The sequence below is a fragment of the Triturus cristatus genome, chromosome 8 (genome assembly GCF_964204655.1).
Source record: "Triturus cristatus chromosome 8, aTriCri1.1, whole genome shotgun sequence".
NCBI lineage: Eukaryota > Metazoa > Chordata > Amphibia > Caudata > Salamandridae > Triturus > Triturus cristatus.
The window spans coordinates 591,120,722-591,141,222 of record NC_140591.1 but is presented as its reverse complement, the minus strand read 5'-3'; the positions used below and the strand labels follow the sequence as shown (position 1 = coordinate 591,141,222).

At 46.1% G+C, this 20,501-nt stretch overlaps 1 protein-coding gene across 5 annotated transcripts in view; it reads left to right on the top strand.

Annotated features, from left to right (window-relative positions):
* Positions 1-20,501, top strand: part of TBC1D4 (TBC1 domain family member 4) — a 623,735-nt gene that overhangs the window by 326,221 nt on the left and 277,013 nt on the right. For all 5 annotated transcript variants that reach the window (XM_085622014.1, XM_085622012.1, XM_085622013.1 and 2 more), the window contains one exon: positions 11,547-12,149. In XM_085622014.1, coding sequence (XP_085478140.1) covers positions 11,547-12,149 — 603 coding nt within the window. The remainder of the gene's footprint in view (positions 1-11,546; positions 12,150-20,501) is intronic.

Below are 20,501 nucleotides of genomic sequence, written 5' to 3'. Positions count from 1 at the left end.
CCTCATGGAGCTCGAGGGGATTTAAATCCCCTCAAGCTTCGAGAGGCCTTTGTTTTATTTCTTAGAACATTCTGCCCTCTAGTGGCAGAATGTTCTAATAGCCTTATAGCCCTTCCTAGCAGGGCTATACCGGCTATTAAAGTCCCGTCCCTTGTTAAAGTCCCTTGCCTTCGGCTCCGGCCTTTAACTCGGGAGCGGGCCTTTAATAGCCGGTATAGCCCGCTATGACGGGCTATAAGGCTATATTATTGCAAGCATCGTTATCTGACAGTGCGGACAGTAATGGTTAATTAGAAAACGGAGATGTTGGGAGCTCCAACCTAGACATGGGCTCCGCAGCAGGTCACAAACACCAGCATAACCACACTGCTATCAACATGTCAATGCTGCATTTCACATCCTCCGACTCCCCCTCTCTTCCGTCTTGCCTCACTAAAAGGGTAGTTATGCAGAGGAGTGAGGGAGACAGAGGCTGTGGGGAGAGAACACAGCACTAACTGAAGAATGAACAGCATAGAAGGCGCACTGATAAAAGCAGAGATGAAAGCTTCTGAGATGTGTGATTTTTTTTTTTTAAGGACAATATTCTAATAACTTTGTAGTCTGCCACAGTGGGCTGTGGAGGCCATTATTGGCCCTCGTCTTCTGCTCGAACCTTTAGCACTGGAGCAGGCATTTGTTGCTGAATATAGTCTACTTGGGCACACTCTCTCCCCCACTCGAAACTCTCCTCCCTCTCATCCAGTGCTTTAAATGGGAAAAAAAATAGTGCAGGTACTCATTTAAATGTGGCGAGTGGGCGGGGCTAGGGGCGGGGCTTAATGCCAGACATGCAAAGTTTATCGGCTTATATACTAGTTGCAATACACATGAGAAATGTCTTTTTATAAACAAATCAGGTTAATTCCTTATACAAAATGAAAGTCAAACAGTGATATTTTAACCTTTCCTTATTTTGTAATATTTTTCACAAAAACAAGCACACACAAGCAGGCAAACAGACCCACATAAGCAGACACTCAAACAAAAGAATCAGGTGGGACTAAAGCCCTTTTAACCTCCCATGGCTTTTCTCTTTGTGCTGTCACTGGGCTACCTCGATTCCTTGCAACACAGCATGACGGCGAACACTGGGATATCATGCAAATGAGCCCACGCTGAATAGTTCAGCGGGGGCTCAGCTCAGGGCTTTAAAAGTGATTTGGCTGAACAAAGAGACAAGCTACTAACACTAGAGGCCAATGCACGTACCCTCCATGAGTACCGGTACTCTCCACGGCCGTAGAGAAGTGCTGGTACTCAGGGTAATAAAAAAGTGCCGGTACTCAGTACCGGTGAGTACCGGCCCATTTAAAGCACTGCTCTCATCATCAGTAGTAACAGATGCAATTCCTGGTACAAATATGCACCAGACCAGGCAGTACCTCGGTTGGTCTTGTTCACCAGGCATGGTGCTTACCTGGCTTCCAGTTGTATAAGTGGTGCAGATAAGTGGTGCACCAGCCTTGTGTTTTGCAGGACAGGTGTAAGGAGTGGGGCGCATATGGGAAGTAAGTTAGCTTAAGGCAAAGAGTTGTGAAAACAGTTTGCAGATACCTAATTTTCCTGATCCTAGAAGCGTGTTTTGCTTGAGTTTCTTACTGACAACAGCTATACAATATCTTATGATGGAATGTGCTTGTGGTTGTTTGATAATATTTCCTGAGCCCAGCGGAAACTTGTATGTTTTTTCCTGTGCCTCCAGTGAGACAATTTTATCGCTTGAAATTAGGGCCTTTCCAAGTTAAAGGATGTCCTTTCATGTTGAAATGGAATCTCACCACAGTGAAGGGCATGACTGTTGCAGTTTACTGTGTGCCTTTGTAGACGTGGATCATAGTTTGCCCAGTCACTTCTGTGCCATCCGCTGTAGAGAGGATGTCCAAGTCACGTCAACACCTGCCGTGGTTGTTTTGGAATCTACATTCTATTTGATTGACGGCCTACGTGGATTACATATATTGGTTAACACCCAGTAACGCATCTACACCTGCAGATATCTTTTGGGACTCCTCTTTTTAGGTGATGCGGGTGTCCATCCGGTATTCTATAAATGCTACTGGCTTCCTTGACCATTACTGCAATGTTGAAATAAGATGGTACTAGATTTTAAACATTACTAAAGCTCAACAATCCTAATACGATCTTTACATGAGTACCTAGGTATCAGGAAGTCTTCCTGAGGAGGTTCAAATACACTGTCAAAATCTGGGATGTCCATTTTAGGTCTAGGAGGGCTGGATCCATGCCTTAACCCCAGGATGTCATCATATATTGCCCGTACCTGCAATTAATCTAAATCTAACTTATTTAGTTAGCCAGTTTTTATCGGTATACTGGTTATGTGGACAAGGAACCAGCCTTCTGGACCTAACTTGGATAGCCATGGTTTAGATCCTTTAATATCTCATTGCAGGGAGCTACCTAATGCAAGCTTCACCCTCTTGCTGTGAGTTTGTACTCCACGGTGTTCTACATAAGATGCACCCAGCGGAACCTGGCCACTACTGAGACATAACCGCGCCAACAACGAGTTTCGTTTTCATCTCTTTTAAGCAGACGTTAGAAAAAAAAAATCTTTTAAATTTAATATTAGGGCAGGCCCTGATCCGTCGCCTCCACAGGTTCTCCATGGACCCAAGGGCGGTGAAGAAGTGGGAGCTGATGGTTCACCATCTCCCTCTACTCCTAGATCTCTTGGGTATCCATTGAGCAGAGGATGACAAGGGAATGTCAGTGGCACTCTGGCACGATCTTCATGTCATCCATGGGGCTCATCAGACACCATTACGATAGTAGCTTACACAGGCCTGTGCTTTTGTTTGACTCCATGTTGTAATGAGATTAGTGGAAATTCCCAGACCCTTGCATTACACTGAGATCTGTAGTGACTCCCTTCATGTGCACGGTTTGTTTTACGTTCTGCTGTGATTATTCTATGAATCACTTTGTTCCTAGTGACATGTAAATCTCTCTTTTTTTTTTAAGAAGCTGCCCCGCTCAGTGCGCTAAAAAAACACAAACACTCCTTAAATACCCTTTATTTCATTATTTTTGGGATGGCTTTAAACACGTCGCACTTTGAGGTGTCTTTTTGTTATGGGTGTTCAGTTGTTGAACAGCATTAACAAAGCCAAAAGGTGAGCTCTATTGACTTTGCCAATGTTTGTTTATGCTTTTCCGATCTGAAAGAAACTCGTTAGTTAGATTCCTCACCTTAGAATATCCCCAGGTGTCAGACTGGATCCGGAAGATTTTTGTAGCAATACCCCTTGCGCGTCGCTAGGCGTCGCCTGCGGCTCCGCGTCCGTCGTCGGCGTCGTGCGCCGGAATGACGTCGTCGGAGTACTTAGACGCCGCCCTCGTGCGCTGACGTCAGTTCTTCTTTTTTCCGCGCCTGTAAGCGCCGATCCGGGAGAGCTACCCCTTTAGTCAATTTTTGACTAACTTTAACTACTCTTTTTGGTCACTTCTCGACCCTGGTGCCGGTTGGATGCCTGGTTTCAAGGCCTGCGACGACTGTCACCGACTGATGTCGGTGACCGATCATCACCGCCGGTGCCTGTACTGCTTGGGCCTCGACCACGACGCGGAGTCGTGCTCCGATTGTATGGCCCTGACTTCGAAAGCTAGGCGGGAACGGTCCCGCAAGCTTCTAGAGCTTCGCCACTCGGCTCCGCGCCCCTCTCGATCCCGGTCCAGGAGGAGGTCCAAGGATCGGTCGCGGAGCCGCACTCGACATCGTCGCTCGTCTGGCTCGAAGTCTTCGGGTAAGTCAAAGCACTCCAAGAAGTCCAAGAGGCGACACCGCTCTTCGGACTCCCCTCGCCGGTCGTGCGACTCGGCCGAGGGTCCGGGTGGTTCCACCCCCGCGGCTCCGCAGGAGCCGCAGGCGCCGCGCTTGTCCCCATACCCGCCGGCCCCTGGGACTGACGCGACGCCGGCGGAGGTCAGTGCCTTCCTCTCGGCCATGAGGAGCCTGGCCCCGCCGTCGACGCCCTCTGGCGTGCCTTCGGGCCCCGCGGACTCGACTGGGCGACCTCGCGTGCCGGCGTCTCCGGCCCCGGCGCCGTTGGAGGCTCCGGCCCGACGCCGCAGGTCCCCGAGGGGCCCGAGCCTGGGCCCCCGTCGACGCCGGTCGACCTCGTCACGCCTCCTCCGCCGACACCGGTACCACCCCCGACGCCGACTCTGGTCGACGTCGATCCCCGGTTCAGCCCCTGTCCGGTCCCGACGCCGATGCGGCGTCGCCCGACGCCGCATCCGACGCCGCTAGAGACACATATTGTCTATCGACCGGCTCCGATCATTCCTCCTGTTTACCAGGAATCGGATGACGGGGGCGAATGGGAGGGGTCTGAGGACCCTATGGCCCTTCAGGGGCAACTTTCTCAGGACTGGGCAGATGAACTGGGGGAGGCCAGTGGATTGGATACCTCACCGGACACTGGATTCATCTCTCCTCCGACTGTGGCTTCGGAGGAGGATGCAGCTTTTTCTGTGGTGCTGCGCAAGGCGGCCACGGCCCTCGGGCTTGAGCTGCCTGCCGTGACTGTGAGAACTAACATCCTCACTGAGGTGCTTCAGTCTGCCGCATGCTCCACTGAGCCTCTGCTGCAATTCAATGAGGCCCTCACTGACGTTCTGCAGGGCACCTGGTCCAAGCCCTCCACAGTCCCTCCTGTGGATAGGAGCGTTGTCAGGCGCCACTGCCCTGCTCCGGGCGACCCCAGTTTTCTGTCCCAACACCCCACCCCGAGAGTCTGGTTATCCAGGCCTCTACCTCCCAATCCTCCTTCCCGTCCGCTCCTCCGGACCAGGATTCCAAGAGACTGGAACAGTTCAGTAAGAAGCTGTTCTCCTCGCTCAGTTTGGGCCTGCGGTCTTTAAACACCGCCTGTCTCTTGGACCGTTATTCCCACTCTCTGTGGGATACGGTGGAGGACGTGCTGCCACTGTGCCCGGAGGAGGCCCGGGTGCGGCTTTCCTCGGCTCTGGCCGATGGGAGAGATGCAGCGCGCCATGCAATCCGATGTGGACTCGACACTACGGACTCGCTGGGTAGGGCGATTTCTACCATGGCGGCGCTTCGACGTCACGCCTGGCTGCGGTCCACGTCCTTTTCAGGGGATGTCCAGAGTACACTCATGGACATGCCTTTTGATGGCGCTCGCCTTTTTGGTGAGAAAGCGGACAGTGCGCTGGCTCGCTTCAAGGACTCCCGGGCTACGGCCACGTCCTTGGGCCTCTCGGCCCCGCGGCCACAAACTTCCGCTTTTCGCTCCTTTCGTGGCCAAGGAATGGGCACCTCCTCACATCTGCCTAGCCACCGGCCGCAGAACCAGCCTGCACGCGGTCGCGGACGTGGTTTCCGCCGGTGCGGTACTGGAGGACGACGCGGTCAGTCCACATCCACCCCGCCAGCATCCGCCTCAAAGCCTTCCTAGTCCGTGCTTTCAGGCCCATTCCTCGCCAGTGGGAGGCCGGGTTCACCATCACCTGCTCCACTGGCGTACCATTACTTCGGACAGGTGGGTGCTGCAAATCGTCCGAAGGGGCTACTCCCTCCCCTTCGAGACGACCCCTCCAGCCATGCCACTGCAGCACCACCGTATCTCGGAGGATCATTTGAATCTTCTGCAAGAGGAAGTTTCGGCCCTCTTGGCCAAAGAGGCCGTCAAGCGTGTTCCGAGCCCAGAAGTAGGTCGTGGTTGTTATTCCCACTACTTTCTGGTTCCCAAGAAGGGCAAAGGAGGCCTACGCCCTATCTTGGACCTCAGGAACGTCAATGCCTTCCTCCGAAAGGAACGGTTCAAAATGTTGACTTTGGCTCAGGTTCTAGCTGCCCTAGACCCTGGAGACTGGATGGCAGCGTTGGACTTGCAGGACGCATATTTCCATATCCCCGTCCTGCCGGCCCACCGGCGTTACCTGCGGTTCACGGTGTGTCAGGAGCACTTTCAGTTCACCGTCGTGCTCCCCTTCGGCCTTACCAGTGCCCCTCGGGTGTACACGAAAGTCATGGCGGTGGTCGCAGCTCATCTGCGCAGATCAGGGGTTCCGGTCTTCCCCTATCTCGACGACTGGTTGTTGAAGGCGGGCTCGCCCCAGACAGTCGTCTCCCACCTCCAGACTACGGCGGATCTCCTGCATTTGCTGGGGTTTTCCATCAATGTGCCGAAGTCACACCTGAGCCCCTCTCAGAAGCTCCTCTTCATCGGAGCGGTTATCGATTCGGCGCAGTTCCGGGTTCATCCACCGGAACAGCGGGTCCGGGATGTACAGGCCCTGATTCCCATCTTTCGGCCTCTATCCTGGGTTTCGGTCAGGCTAGTGTTGCGGCTTCTGGGGCTGATGGCCTCCTGCATCCTGCTAGTGCATCACGCCAGGCGGCGCATGCGGGCTCTGCAGTGGGACCTGAAGTTTCAGTGGGCCCAGCATCACGGCAACCTGTCCAACCATGTCTTGATCTCGGAGGGCACTGCACAGCAGTTGCAGTGGTGGCTCACGGACCGCGATTGGGTCATGGGCAAGAGCCTCTCCCTACCCCTTCCGGAGCATGTCGTAGTGACGGATGCGTCCCTCCTGGGATGGGGTGGCCATATGGGAGAGGCGGAGATCAGAGGCCTCTGGTCTCCGGCGGTGTCTCGCCTCCACATCAACTTGTTGGAGCTGAGAGCGATTCGACTTGCACTGAAAGCCTTCCTTCCCTCTGTCCGGGGAAGTGTTGTGCAGGTGTTCACGGACAACACCACCGCCATGTGGTATTGCAACAAACAGGGCGGGGTGGGGTCGTGGACCCTTTGTCAGGAGGCTCTGCGCATCTGGACATGGCTGGAACACCAGGGCATCACCCTGCTGGTTCAACATCTGGCGGGCTCTCTGAACGCCAGAGCAGACGAACTCAGCCGCCGGTGCATGATGGATCACGAATGGCGTCTGAACTCCGAGGTGGTGCAAGGTCTCTTTCAGCAGTGGGGAGAGCCTTGGTTAGATCTATTCACCACCGACGAGATCGCGCAATGTCAGCCGTTCTGCGCGTTGGAATTTCCAAGGCGGCACTCGCTCGGCGACGCTTTTCGTCGCGAGTGGAGTTGCGGACTGTTGTATGCCTTTCCGCCTATACCACTTCTGCCCAGAGTGCTGAAGAAGATCAGGCGCGACCGGGCCCAAGTCATCTTGGTGGCTCCGGATTGGGCACGAAGGTACTGGTATCCCGAGCTACTCAGTATGTTGACCGATCCTCCGATACGTCTGCCCCTTCGGGAGGATTTTCTATCGCAGCAGCAGGGGACGGTCCTCCACCCGAACCTGTCCAGCCTCCACCTCCATGCGTGGAGATTGAGCGGCGACAGTTGATGCCATTTGACTTGCCTCCTGAAGTCTGTGATGTCATTCTGGCAGCCAGGCGTCCCTCCACAAAGACGGTATACGCCTGCCGGTGGAACAAGTTTGTGGCATGGTGCACAGCAAAGGCTGTGGATCCCCTTTCCGCCCCTCTTTCTGAGGTTCTCCTCTTTCTTCTTTCTTTGGCCCGGCAGGGCTCTGCCCTGGGCACCTTGAAATGTTATCTTGCTGCCATCTCTGCCTTCCTACGGCTTCCTGATCAGCCCTCTCTTTCCAAGTCCCCTGTAGTGTCACGCTTTCTTAAAGGCATTACTCACCCGTTCCCTCCTGTCCCTTTCGTCATGCCTCAGTGGGACTTGAATCTTGTCTTAACATTCCTGATGTGCACTCCCTTTGAGCCTCTTCACAATTGTCCTCTTCGTCTTCTCACTCTTCAGACTGCTTTCCTGGTAGCCATCACCTCGGCTAGACGGGTGAGTGAGCTCCAGGCTCTATCGTCAAAGCCTCCTTTTCTGTCTGTTCATCCGGACAAGGTTGTCCTTCGGCCTCGTCCTTCCTTTCTGCTGAAAGTGGTGACCCCCTTTCATCTTGGGCAATCTGTCACCTTGCCCACCTTCTTTCCGCCTCCGCATCCTTCCAAAGAGCAAGAGCGGCTCCACCGTCTGGACCCAAAACGTGCGCTCTCCTTTTATTTGGACCGCACACAACAGTTCCGAGTGGACGACCAGCTTTTCGTTGGCTACGTGGGTGCAAAGAAGGGAAAAGCTGTACACAAACGGACCATCTCCCGGTGGGTCGTTTTGTGTATACAAATCTGTTATTCCTTGGCAAAAAAGGACCCTCCTGTTGGGCTGCGAGCCCATTCTGCTCGGGCCACGGCGGCTACTCCTGCTTTGGGACGGGGAGTCCCTTTGCAGGACATCTGTCAGGCAGCGACGTGGGCTTCGCTGCACACGTTTGCCAGGCATTATTGCCTAGACAGCCAAGTCCGGAGGGATGGCTTCTTTGGCCGTTCTGTCCTCCAGGACTTTCTGGTGTGATCTTGGTTCGCAGACCCACCACCGGGGTTGGTATTGCTTGGGTATCTATTCTAAGGTGAGGAATCTAACTAACGTGTTTCTTTCAGATGAACAAGGTACTTACCTTCGGTAACGATGTATCTGTAAGAAACATTAGTTAGTTAGATTCCTCACCGACCCACCCATCCTCCCCGTTCTGCGTACTGATATCTAGGGTTAAGGCTATTCCTTTCAGGGCCCTAGATTTTTTGGCACTAGTGTCGGTCTCTTGCATGGCTCTGCGTTCCTGGCGCGGAAAGCTATGTACAAGAACTGACGTCAGCGCGCGAGGGCGGCGTCTAAGTACTCCGACGACGTCATTCCGGCGCACGACGCCGACGACTGACGCGGAGCCGCAGACGACGCCTAGCGACGCGCAAGGGGTATTGCTACAAAAATCTTCCGGATCCAGTCTGACGCCTGGGGATATTCTAAGGTGAGGAATCTAACTAACTAATGTTTCTTACAGATACATCGTTACCGAAGGTAAGTAACTTGTTCATTAGGCTTCTTTGTGGAATGTTGCTGTTGGTTGCATGGTATTTTGTAGGATCTGTGTTCTTTGGCTTTGCCAGACACGGTAGGTGCATCAAAGTATCAGAGTTTGTAGAAAGTCCTTCTATTTTCTTTGATTAATCATTTACTGTGAAATATAATACTCTGAGGTTGCCTTTATGTTTCCTCCAATACTTTTTCAAAATGTCATGATTACTTGAATTTTACAGGGTTTTATCAGATCAAAGTCCAGATTTCTCTATTTCTATTTTCTTTATTAATGCTTATATATTTACATACTTGGAATAAGAAAGAGATTCCATTTACATCCACAGAAAAGCCGAGGAAAGATAAAATTCAACGTCTCAGTTAAAAAAAAAAAAAAAATGATACTTTTAAACTTGTGAACATATTTTTATAACGTGAGTATTTTCTATGCTTAGCAATTCTGGTGCGTCAATATCTGTTTTTTAGTATTGCTGGCTAAATAAGAATATATCGTACATAAGCTCAGTTTCTCTGTCCGACGGGCCCAGTCCTGATCGCGGGTAATTATTGTGTTTATGCTGGTTGGTCGCCCATCACAATTTGGCTGTACACAACACAGTTGTTGGAGGGCACTAAAACTTATCCCTTGATAAACCATTGCAAATTGGAAATATTAGGTCTTTGTTAAATTCACGTGTAACTCGTGGACCCAGTGTGTTCCTTCACTCCTTGCAGTTTGCTTCGTATGAATATTACTATCACATTTGAAGAGTCTCCTATATTTCTTTTTACCTGTTAATGACTATTGTGGCCTGTATGTAGCAGTCGTAATTGGCGACTAGCATACATAGCAGCCTATGAGTTGTTATACAGCAGGGGTTCTTTACCTATGGTCCGGGGACCCCTGCGGTCCGCGAAGCCCACACTGGATCCTCGACTGTTTTACAAAATTAAATATTAAAATTAATATATTGAAATGACTAAAGTATATAAATTGCGAGCATTTTTCTACTATATTTGATAATAAATTGAAGAAAACATTTCAATATTTGAGTGTTTGCTTGGTGAATACTTGTTTTGGTATTTTTGTGTGTATTGTTTTGAGGTTCAAATTATTGGTGTTGCTCAGTCCGGGGGGTACCTGGCTTCCTATGATGACTCGGTGGTGGGTCCCTAGATTTCAGTAATGATACAGAGGGGGTCCACAGAAGTCAAAATGTTAAGAATCACTGATCTACAGCACAGAGGTAGGGAGCACCTGAAAATAGGAACAGGTTGAAGAATATCACAAAAAGGCAAAGTTACAGAACTGAACAGAGAAGAGTCTAGTGACTGCTTATGTGATACTAATAATGCATGTTTGTATTGCACTTAATACCACAGTTATTGGTGTTTTGGATGCAATTTAACTATTATACAATTTATTAAAAGTCTGTTGATATACTTAGAAAAAATGAAAGGCTGCTTTGGTCCTTCCGGTGTTTGGAAATTTGGACCTGCGGGTAAGGATGTGCGAAATTCCTGTAATTTGCTTTTGCTTAATTATCGAAATTACACAAAAATTACACAAAATGCGAATCCATTATTTCCTGCTATATCTAAGTGCAAATTCATCCTCTTGTCAATTTTTGGCGCAAGGACCCATTTAAGCAAAAGCACTGTGAACGAAAGGCACTTGCAGTAAATCTTTACTGCAAACTGCATGGTTGTGGACATTTTTGACCTCAAATGGCACATAACTGTGCAAAAGTAGCTTAATTTGGGAATTTAAGCACAAATAGCGCAAATTACGTCTGAGTAATTAAATTATTGCCCAGGCGTACATGCGGGTCGTAGACATTTGCTTCAGCGACCAGTTGTTTCGCTGAGCATTCATGCCCACATGTATGTCAGACATGCTGCAATCGACTTTTAGCAATTGTTGTCCACATAGGTAACACTTCAGGACACAAACATTGCGGACTGTGCCCACAAACCCCAGATCTTGATCCTCAGAATCAAACTCTAGATATTATTGGTGTAGGATGCACTTAAGGTTGTAAAAGATTGCACCCATTGGTCAGATTCTTCCACTGTGATAAGTGTGGTTAATGCGCGAGAACATTGGCGTTCCCAGGAGCGTGCCCACAGAAAAAGATGGTAAGACGTACAACGTAGTTAACTTTGTAGGATTTGCTAACATTTGTAGGAGTTAAAGCGTTTCTCACCCAAACAGGATGCATAAACGTACACAACACGGTGAGGAGGTGTGGGACAGGAGAAACACCTCCATAGTTTGTGAAATTATCAGTGAAAGGGTTTCCTCTTACTAAAATTGTTTTTGATTTGGATCATTTCGAGAAAAGGGCTTCTAGACATTTACGCTAACCTTACAACTGCAGTTTTTTTGTTTACTCTGCACACAATACATGGTTGTTACTTTATAAATGAGAGGCATATGCCAAGCGTGATATTCTTTTGTAGTCATCATATTTTATATTATTGTAAAATCCCCATGCCTTGCTCGATTTGATAATCTTTCTGTTTTGCAGAAGGAGGGCTGCCTCTGAAAGTCATTACTGTTTTGTATGTTCTCCAAGTGCAACATATTCATTTTCTCTTATTTCTTGTTTTGTGCAGGTCCCAGAAGTTATAAGCAGTATTCGGCAAGTCTCTAAAGTTGCATTGAAAGAGGACTCTAAGAGCAGTAAAGATGGCGAAGATGCTTTTTACAACTCTCAGAAGTTTGAGGTTCTGTATTGCGGAAAAGTGACTGTGGCTCACAAAAAATCTCCCTCCACGCTAATTGATGACTGCATTGAGAAATTCAGCCAGCATGAGCGTCAGCGGCTGAAGCTGCTGAGTGAGCAGCGGAGTAATGATTCGTGCACTGATCTGCCTCTCACTGAGGGCGATGGGCCATGTTCCCCTGTGGACAGTCCGTTTGAGGAACTTGAGTGTCATAATGGCAACGCCAGGACGACTGGTCAAATAGGGATGTTCACCGTTGGAAGCCAGACAAGCCTGGCTGGAAGCCGGGTCACCTTCCATGATCAGATTTTGGAGGACTCTGGGTTTGACGATCAACAAGAGTTCCGCTCGCGGTGCAACAGTGTAACTGGGGTCATGCAGAGGAGGGTTTACGATGCCAGTGTTAAAATACCTCCTCGCCGGAGACATGCAAGTGCCCCCAGTCATGTACAGCCCACAGATTCAGAGAAGAACAGAACCATGCTCTTTCAGGTACAATATTTTTAAGTATTTTAATTTTTTTGCAAAACCTTTTTTATTTTTCAGGTATGTTTTTATTATTATTTAAAGTAAGTAATAGGAAAAAGATTGGCATATGTGTGGGATTTCATCAATATACAGATATCAATGAGGTCTTCTGCGTGCTGATCTTGGTTTGATCTTTGGTGTGTTTTTCTGCTCTTCAGAGATGAGAGTTCGTTATTTTATATTACATTCTGTGTGTTTGACATCTGTGTCAATCTTCCACCGTTGTTCTGTTTGAGAAGCGGGAGGGTTATAGCTCCAGGTTATTTGTTGTAGGGAATCACTAAAGGAGGATGTAGGCGTCTGATTCTTGGCTCATTAAGGAGGGGAGTCGTTTTTCTGCGTTTCTACAAGGAAAATTAGAGGTGGCTTCTTGTAATCTGGGTAATGACATTTTGTGTCCGCCTATCAATGCGGTTCCTGCATGGGGTCAACTTGTGCGGTTAAAAATAAATGTTCCTTATTGGCATTGTTTTCTTGGTATTTTCAGCTCTTAATATCTTCTAAGAAGCTAGCTCATTGGAGTCTGTGTGGACCAAGGAGCTCTGTGTAAAACAAAAACATTGAATTGATTCAGATAAAAAAATTTGGCCAACAGCCCTGAAATACTTTGTGTGTCAGATTCGATATGGGTATGTAGAGGTTTTCACCTCACAAAGACTCAAATTCTGTCCATTTTGAAATTTAGTGCTGTGTTTTGGGTTGGTACGGTATTTAGATAGCTCCATTTTGTGGGTGGTGTGTCGGATGGTGTTTCGTTAATTTCCATCCTATTGTACTCATTGATGGAGAATTTCTTGTGTCTGGTGTTTTTTGTAAAAGATTAACTATTCGTTATTAGTTTCCCTTTTCTTTCTGGGAGAAGCTCAGTTAGTTGGCATCCTTGAATGGGCGATGTTTCCTTAGCAGAATAATTGTTTGGGTAGTTAATAGGCCTTTCGTTATCAAGGTGTCCCTCAAGAGCATTGAAACTTTTGTTTGGACACACTGATAAGTTTACTGGAATTCTTTTACCAGAACACGGACTGAGCAAGGGTGCGCTAGACCCTCTGGATCTAAATGAGACAGAGAACCTAGTGGACTGCGACCTCCTGCAGCTCATTTAGCATTACATGAGTAAGGTGAGTATAAGGTAACAAGCAGTACTGGGAGACTCAAGAACACTATGATGCTACGAATATATTTTCAATATTTATTTTAAAAAATACATTATTTTTCAGCAAGGTGAATTATCCTGTTGCAATGAAACAAATTACATTGATAATTATGCATTCATATTGAAAACATCCATTTATTTATTTAACACTTTTGTTTATTGGCATTTTCGAAAAAACAACAATGCAGTACAGTATAAATTCTGAGTCAGATTCCTGGGATTACAGCTTTTAGTAATACAGTTGAAAATAAGTACTGAATCATTTTTTTTTAGATCTACTATTATATTCCCACACTCTAGCAGCAGACGCACACAAACACTTGCCAGGGATCGAGTTATGCACTCTTTTTCGGAGGTCTAAATACCATAAGATAATATTAATGCATATTTCAAATATACACATTAAAATATATACATTAACTGTACCAATTCTGTGTCTAAGGCTTATCATAGGATTTCAGGACAACATCAATTGCTGCCGAGCCGGGGAGCAGGTGGAGGTGGGGGGGGGGTGGGGGGGGGGGTCAGAGAAAGGCAACCCATTCTATCTACAGCAGCATCTATGCACCACCTGCCAGGACTCTACCTCACAGCCTACCCTTCCTCAATGTCAACTGTTCTCTCATCTCCAGGGGACCCCAATTCATCAACCGCTTCCCCCACAGGGAAGAACAATATGTGTATGATATACGCCCCTGGCATTCTCCTTTTGAAGTGCCATTTCTTCAGCCCGTGCCCAGTGACTAACATCAGACACCCATGTCTCCACACTAGGTACCCTGGGTAATTTCCAAGTCATGGCAACACGTTGCCTGGCCAAAGCCAGGGCCAAGTTCACAAATCTATTCCCCACCTTCTTGGGGCCTGGCCTTCAGAATTAACCAAATAAAAAACAGCACATGCATTGGTGAATGATCTAGACAGTGTGTTATTAACATGCAAAATTACCTCCTCCCAGAACCCTACAAGTTCAGGACACCCCTAGGTAATGTGTCCAGATTCTGCTCCTATAGTTGTGCAGTGAGGGCAAACCCTTGGCTCCCAACATATATTGTCTGGATCCTGTGAGGAGTAAGATATGGCATATAGAAGTAATTAAATATTTAAGACGTGTGTTGCGAGAAACCTTTGGATACACAAGTACCCTTGCCCATTCAGTGCCTGTCATATCCCTTCCAAAATTAGCGGATCAACGAGCTCATAGGTTTAATTACCAGCCCATTTAGTGACTTATAGAACAACAAAACCAAATGAGATCCCAGGGTCAGAAATAACTGAAGGCCCGCATGCTTTGGTTGTTCCACTCTCGCATCCCCCCACAAATCCCATAAAGCATGAGTAAGGGCTTCATAAGTGATGAATTGTCCCATAGGTAGGCCTGACTGTTTCACCAACTCTTCAAAAGGATTAAAGCATTCATTTGGAAACAGTCTCCTAGGGTCACCAACACTACCTCCTTCCAGGGGACCAGCTGCCTTGAACTAAAGAAAGTCAATAGTTCGCCATTAGGGAGTCCCACCAATGGAAGTTGAGGGGTGTAAGGCGACACCGTACCAGTGCGTCACAACCCACGTCTCCAGCAGTTTAGGGCAGTAGATAAAAGGATGTTCTGGTGGGAAATCCAGATTGCCAGCCGCAGCAGTTTGGACAACAGGAGTTCCTGGTTGTGTTAGTTGCCTACAAGATCAAGATCATCTCATGATGCACTGGAATTGAGCTGCTAGAAACAATTCAAATCCGGTACTCCCAGACCACCAACAATTGGGTGGCAATAGAGGGTAGCTAATGCAACCCATCCGGCGCTCGCCATCCCAAATCAGGTCATGAAGGAGTGCATTAAGTCTCCTGAACCAGGAAACCAGAATTTTCACCAGAAGATTTACAAAAAAAGTAAAGAAGTCTACGGAGCATGATCGTTTTAGAAGGAGCAACATGGTTGGTAGTTTAAGCATACGCCAAAAACCACGCAGGAAGTCATTGAACGAAAACCTGACTGATTCTCCTCCTGCAGGTCCTCAAGAGCATGGAAGATCTGGATACCCAACTGTCTAAAGGTTCTTGGATCCCAGAGTATGTCAGATGGAAGAAACTGGGTGATCCAAACCTGCGATCACCCGAAACACACACATCTTACGCCTATGTACCCGGAGGCCCGAGCACTCTCCAGGAGTCACTGAGCCTGAGGAATATCTGTTGCACCATCCCGAAGACAAATAAGTAGATCGTCCACGAATAAGGAAATAACATGCACAGAGCCATCCTGTCTAAACCCCAATCCATTTCCTCCTTTCGAAACTTTGACAGTGCAAATAAGAGGGGTGACAGGGGAAACCCTGTCTTGTTTCCCTAAACACCTCATAGGCCTCCAAAATCATGCACCCTGTTTTAACCCTAGTCATTGGGTGAGTGTAGAGCAGCCTGACCCATCTCCCCCAATTAGCATCGAGGCCCATATGATGCATAGTGGATTCCAGGAAGTCCCAACGCACAGTGTCAAAGACCTTCTCAAGATCCACTGACACAACTGCTCCAGCAGAGTCAGGCGGTAGTTCATGGGTGTACAGACCTGAATAAAGTCTTTGTAGGTTGTTAGAGATGGTATGTGTCGGTATAAATTCATTTTTATCCCCATGGATCAGAGCCTGCATATGGAGTAACAACTTGGCTGCTAATACCTTATTAAGAATCTTATAATCCGAGTTCAGCATGAAGAGGAGTCGGAAATCCGGGGTAGCCACATCCCGTGACACAGTCTTAGGCAGGGGCACTACCAGTGCCTCTCTTGTCGATACAGGGAGGACTACCTGATCGTTCTCGTACCAGCCATGGAAGAGATTGTAGCGGAAGATCGTCTAAGAAGGATTCCAGTGCTTTCGGAAATTCTAGCTCCGGCAGTCGATAAAGGGACACATAGTAAGACCTGAATGCCTCATCTATATGTTTTGGCTGGAAAACAACGGTGATATCCAACGACACCAGGTGGGTAATAGCAGCCTCACCACTATCTGCTGTACCAACCAGGCAAGGAGCCGTCCCAATTGTCCCTCCTCCTTGTGCACCAAGTTTAATTTGTTTTTGCAATCATGGCATCTTAGCTGCTCCAAAGTTACATTGCATTGTTCATGTATTTCCAGCACTCGTAAAAGCTATCCCAGGCTACTACCCATCTCGTTATCTCGGTCATGGAGATCTTTCTCCAACTTCTGAAGGTCTCTCTCCAAATCACATTGAATACCCACTGATTCTCCCAGGAATCGCCTCCGCATCACTATGTTAAGTATCCCATTCAACATCACGGCTAGATGCCGTGCCCGAGTTGGAAGCAAAAAATTCAGTAATCTTGGCTGCTAAGGAGTCTCTAAATGTGATATCTTACATACATCTGAATCAATGGACATGTGCTGTCCAAAAGGGGATGCTTACAATAGAAATGATATATGCATTCTAGCCACACTGTCGGATCTGATTTGTTTATGAATATTTTTTTTTTTAGGTAACTTTTTGCATCAGATCATCTGAGAGCTTATGATTGTTACTGGACAGAAATATTGGCAGTGGGAGTTTGTCAGAAAGGGAGTGATTAAGTTTGACCCATGTGGAGTGTTTGTACTTGTGTCTAGTTGCCAAAATGTGTCTATCATAGCCTCATAGCCTCTTGCAATAGCGCACCATACCTTCTAGTGTATTTTCTGTCGCAGACAATATTTTGCAGAGCAGTCTGGTATTAAAAGCATATTAAAAACATATATTCTCCCTTGTTTGTACTGCCTTAACAAGGAATAGCATAACAAGTTGGAGGCAAGAAGTAAGGGTATTTGCAAATATTTTGTAGTACACGTTTAAAAGTGAAATTGGTCAGAAATTTTTAGTGAATTGTCGGTCCTTCCATTCTTATGTAATGAACGTTGCTGAGGTCTCACTAAATGTGCACCGCGGAACGTAAAGCAATGAAATTTGTGAAGCGGGTTTAGAGTTTCTATCGTCGATCTTCAGGGAGATATTGATGAAACTCTTATGAAGGGGGAACGTGTGCCTGGCACCTTCAATTTTGAAAACACTTTTGATTGTCTTTGTCATTTCTTCTTCAGATATATCTGGTTTTAGTGCAGTTTTATCATTTTTTGTTAAGAGTGGAAGCTGTATTAGCTTTATAGTTCTTTAGAGGGGGGATTTCCCTAGAGTATAGTTGGAAGGAAGGAAAGTTTGTTTTTTCTTTCTTGGTTTAAGATAGTTCGTAAACAATCTGCCATTTATATTGCTAGCTGTGTGATATTTGGCCTCGATGTTGAGGATGATGTAATTGGCAGAAACTGTATACATTTTTTTTTTGCCATTGTGAACTATTAGTTTGAGAAGTTACTGGACGGTGGGCAAGTCATTGTTGCTTGATGTGTATGTTTTCCAATCCATTATTAGAACATTAGAATATTGGAAACTCCATTGAAAACAATGGTGTGCTCCGGCCTTCTAACGGCCAGTAAAAGCTGGGAGCTCCAACATTCCAATATTTGTTCACACCTGTTGCTGTGAACAAAAGGCCTCACAGAGCCCGAAGGGATTTCAATCCCCTCGGGCTCCGTGTGGCACCTGATTTACAAATTAGAACATTCTGCCCTCTAGGGGTGGAATGTTCTAATAGCCTTAGAGCCCTCCGTAGCGGGCTCTACTGGCCGTTAAAGGCCTGCTCCCTGTAACGCTGGAGTGGGCTTTTAATGACCGGTAGAGCCCGCTAAGGTGGACTCTAAGGCTATATTGTCCCTCATAGTTTTCTTGTTTTACCTGATTGATTCCATTCTCTCTATCCATCTAGCTGCATGATTTTGCAATGTAGCAAGGCTTTGTAAGCACCCCACATTGTATTGTTTTTAGTGATGTCTGGCAATGTAATAATTATTAAAAAAATTGAATGTCTTGTTTTTGTTTTTGCACAGCGTCTTGGTTGCTATGGAGGGTGGTGTTGAATCAGTGTTGAATCCTCCATCATGATATGAATTGTATGATCAGTATTTGAATGGAAGATGATTATTGTGGGAGCATGATCTGACAAAAACAAGATAATGTCTTTGTTAGTGCGGAAATTGATGATTTTTTAAACTCAACAGTAAATAATTGATTCTTAAATAGGAAGGGCCTAGATTGTAGAAAAATGTGAACTTTCTTTGCAATGTTTGCAGTTTTCCATGCAATAAGCTCTTCCTCTTTTATAAAAAATACATCTGGAATGTGCTAGAGGGCTTCTGTCAGGAACTTTGTCCATGTAGCTGTTAAAGTCTCCACCAAGAGTTAAAATGGCATTGTGTGGAAAGACGTTATCTAGTTTTTCCAAAACTCATGATAGTCAGTGACTCTGGCGTACACATTTATTAAGGTAAATGTTGTGTTTCTAATTTTAATTCCATCTGTTTTGTTAATCTGATGGGATTGAGCCTACAACATATGTTAGATTTTTGTTAATTAGGATCTTTGTCATTAAAAATAGAATATCCCTCACCCATCCTGGCCTGCAAAAATAGAACCGCTCCCACCCGTCTCTGTACCAAATTCTTTTTTTGTCTAAATGAATCCGTTGGACAAACGCAATATGTTTTTTTGTTCACGTTATATAGTGAGAGAGACTTTTGTCTCTTGATCTTATTATTAAATCCCTTCACTTTACGTGGCATGCAAACAGCTGTGCTCATATGTACTTGTATTTAATTAACGAGTTTAAAAAAATTAATCTTTATTGCTTCCTGTTCTGTATTCCTAGCATGGTCTTTATCAAAATTTCAGCATCTCTGATTTGTCTTCCTATTTATTTTGTAGTAGCCTTTCTGTTCTTCCTCTCTTTGCTCTCTGTGTTAATTTTGATTTGCAGGTTTTCCTTTTCCCAATTTTTGTTAGTCATGTCTAACAGAAAGTATTATGATGTGCAGAAGTATGATCTCGCTAATAGGGCAATCACTGCATTGAACTGGATCGGTTAGATGGGGTGTAACACTCGATTAGGGGCCTTACTGAAGGTTTGTGATTGGCATTTGCAATACTTGTTAGTGTTACAATGATGCTGTAGTGCTTGGATCTACAGAGGACCTTTCAGTTTTGCTTCCTGAGTATCAGTATGTATAAAGAAGTTCCCCTGACACTCCATGACTAAAATGACACCAAGACAGTACAGATTCAGTAGATTATATACAAACGTTTGTTTGCAGAGAAATTAATTAAAATGCATTTCCATAATTATTTTCTCCCCCATCTAGAGTACTTCTTTGTCTACACTAGCTTTGTTTATTTTGGGTCCATCACCATTCAAGCCTTAAAAGGCCCTACTCCATTGTGCTGTTCATGTAGTATGTACATTCAGAATGCATTGTTTGTCTGGTTTCCATGTCCTGTGCTGTAAGACTGTAATGGAATGTTTAAAAGTCTTCAGAGTCTTTGAATGTCTTTGTCGTGTCCTGCTATGTGACTCTGCATTTTCCTGTTTTTGATTAGTCCGAAATAAGCTGCCTCATGTGCAACCTCATGTCCCGGAACTCTAGTTTCCTTGCAATTGTTACTATGGCCACACCTTACAATATGTATATTTGCTTTATTGCCCATGTTATCTTTTTCTTACTCATCGCAGTTTCCAAAATTGCACTGACTGACCAGATCAAATTCAAGTAATCCTAATTTAGTATACACTTTTCTTCTTCTAAACCAAACTATCAGAAACCCCGGATAAAAAAACATTCATGACACGTGTAACTTTATTCTACAAGTTAAATATTTTTTCTGATTGAAAAAGAACAGTGGCTGTTAGATTATTTTTGTAAGCTACTGTGACATGTTGAGAAAAAGCTGCCCCTCCCTGTCTATGGAATTCATTTGGGTTTTGGACTTCCTCCAATAGTGAAAGACAGAGAACTTTACTGGTTTGTGTAAGATAATAAATACATGAAAATATAACGCTGTGCCCCGGGCCTAACTGAAATTGATAGTTATTGGGAATCATGGCTATGATCTATAAAATCAGTTACAGGTATACATATTTACTTCTTGTTTAGTTTGATTTTAATAAGAAAAAACATGTATGCAAACATTAATTTATATTCTAAAATGCTAATTACAATACTTAAATCAAGTATTCAAACTAAAAGTTATCAAGTGATTTTAATAATGTATGCATGTGAATGTGTTTG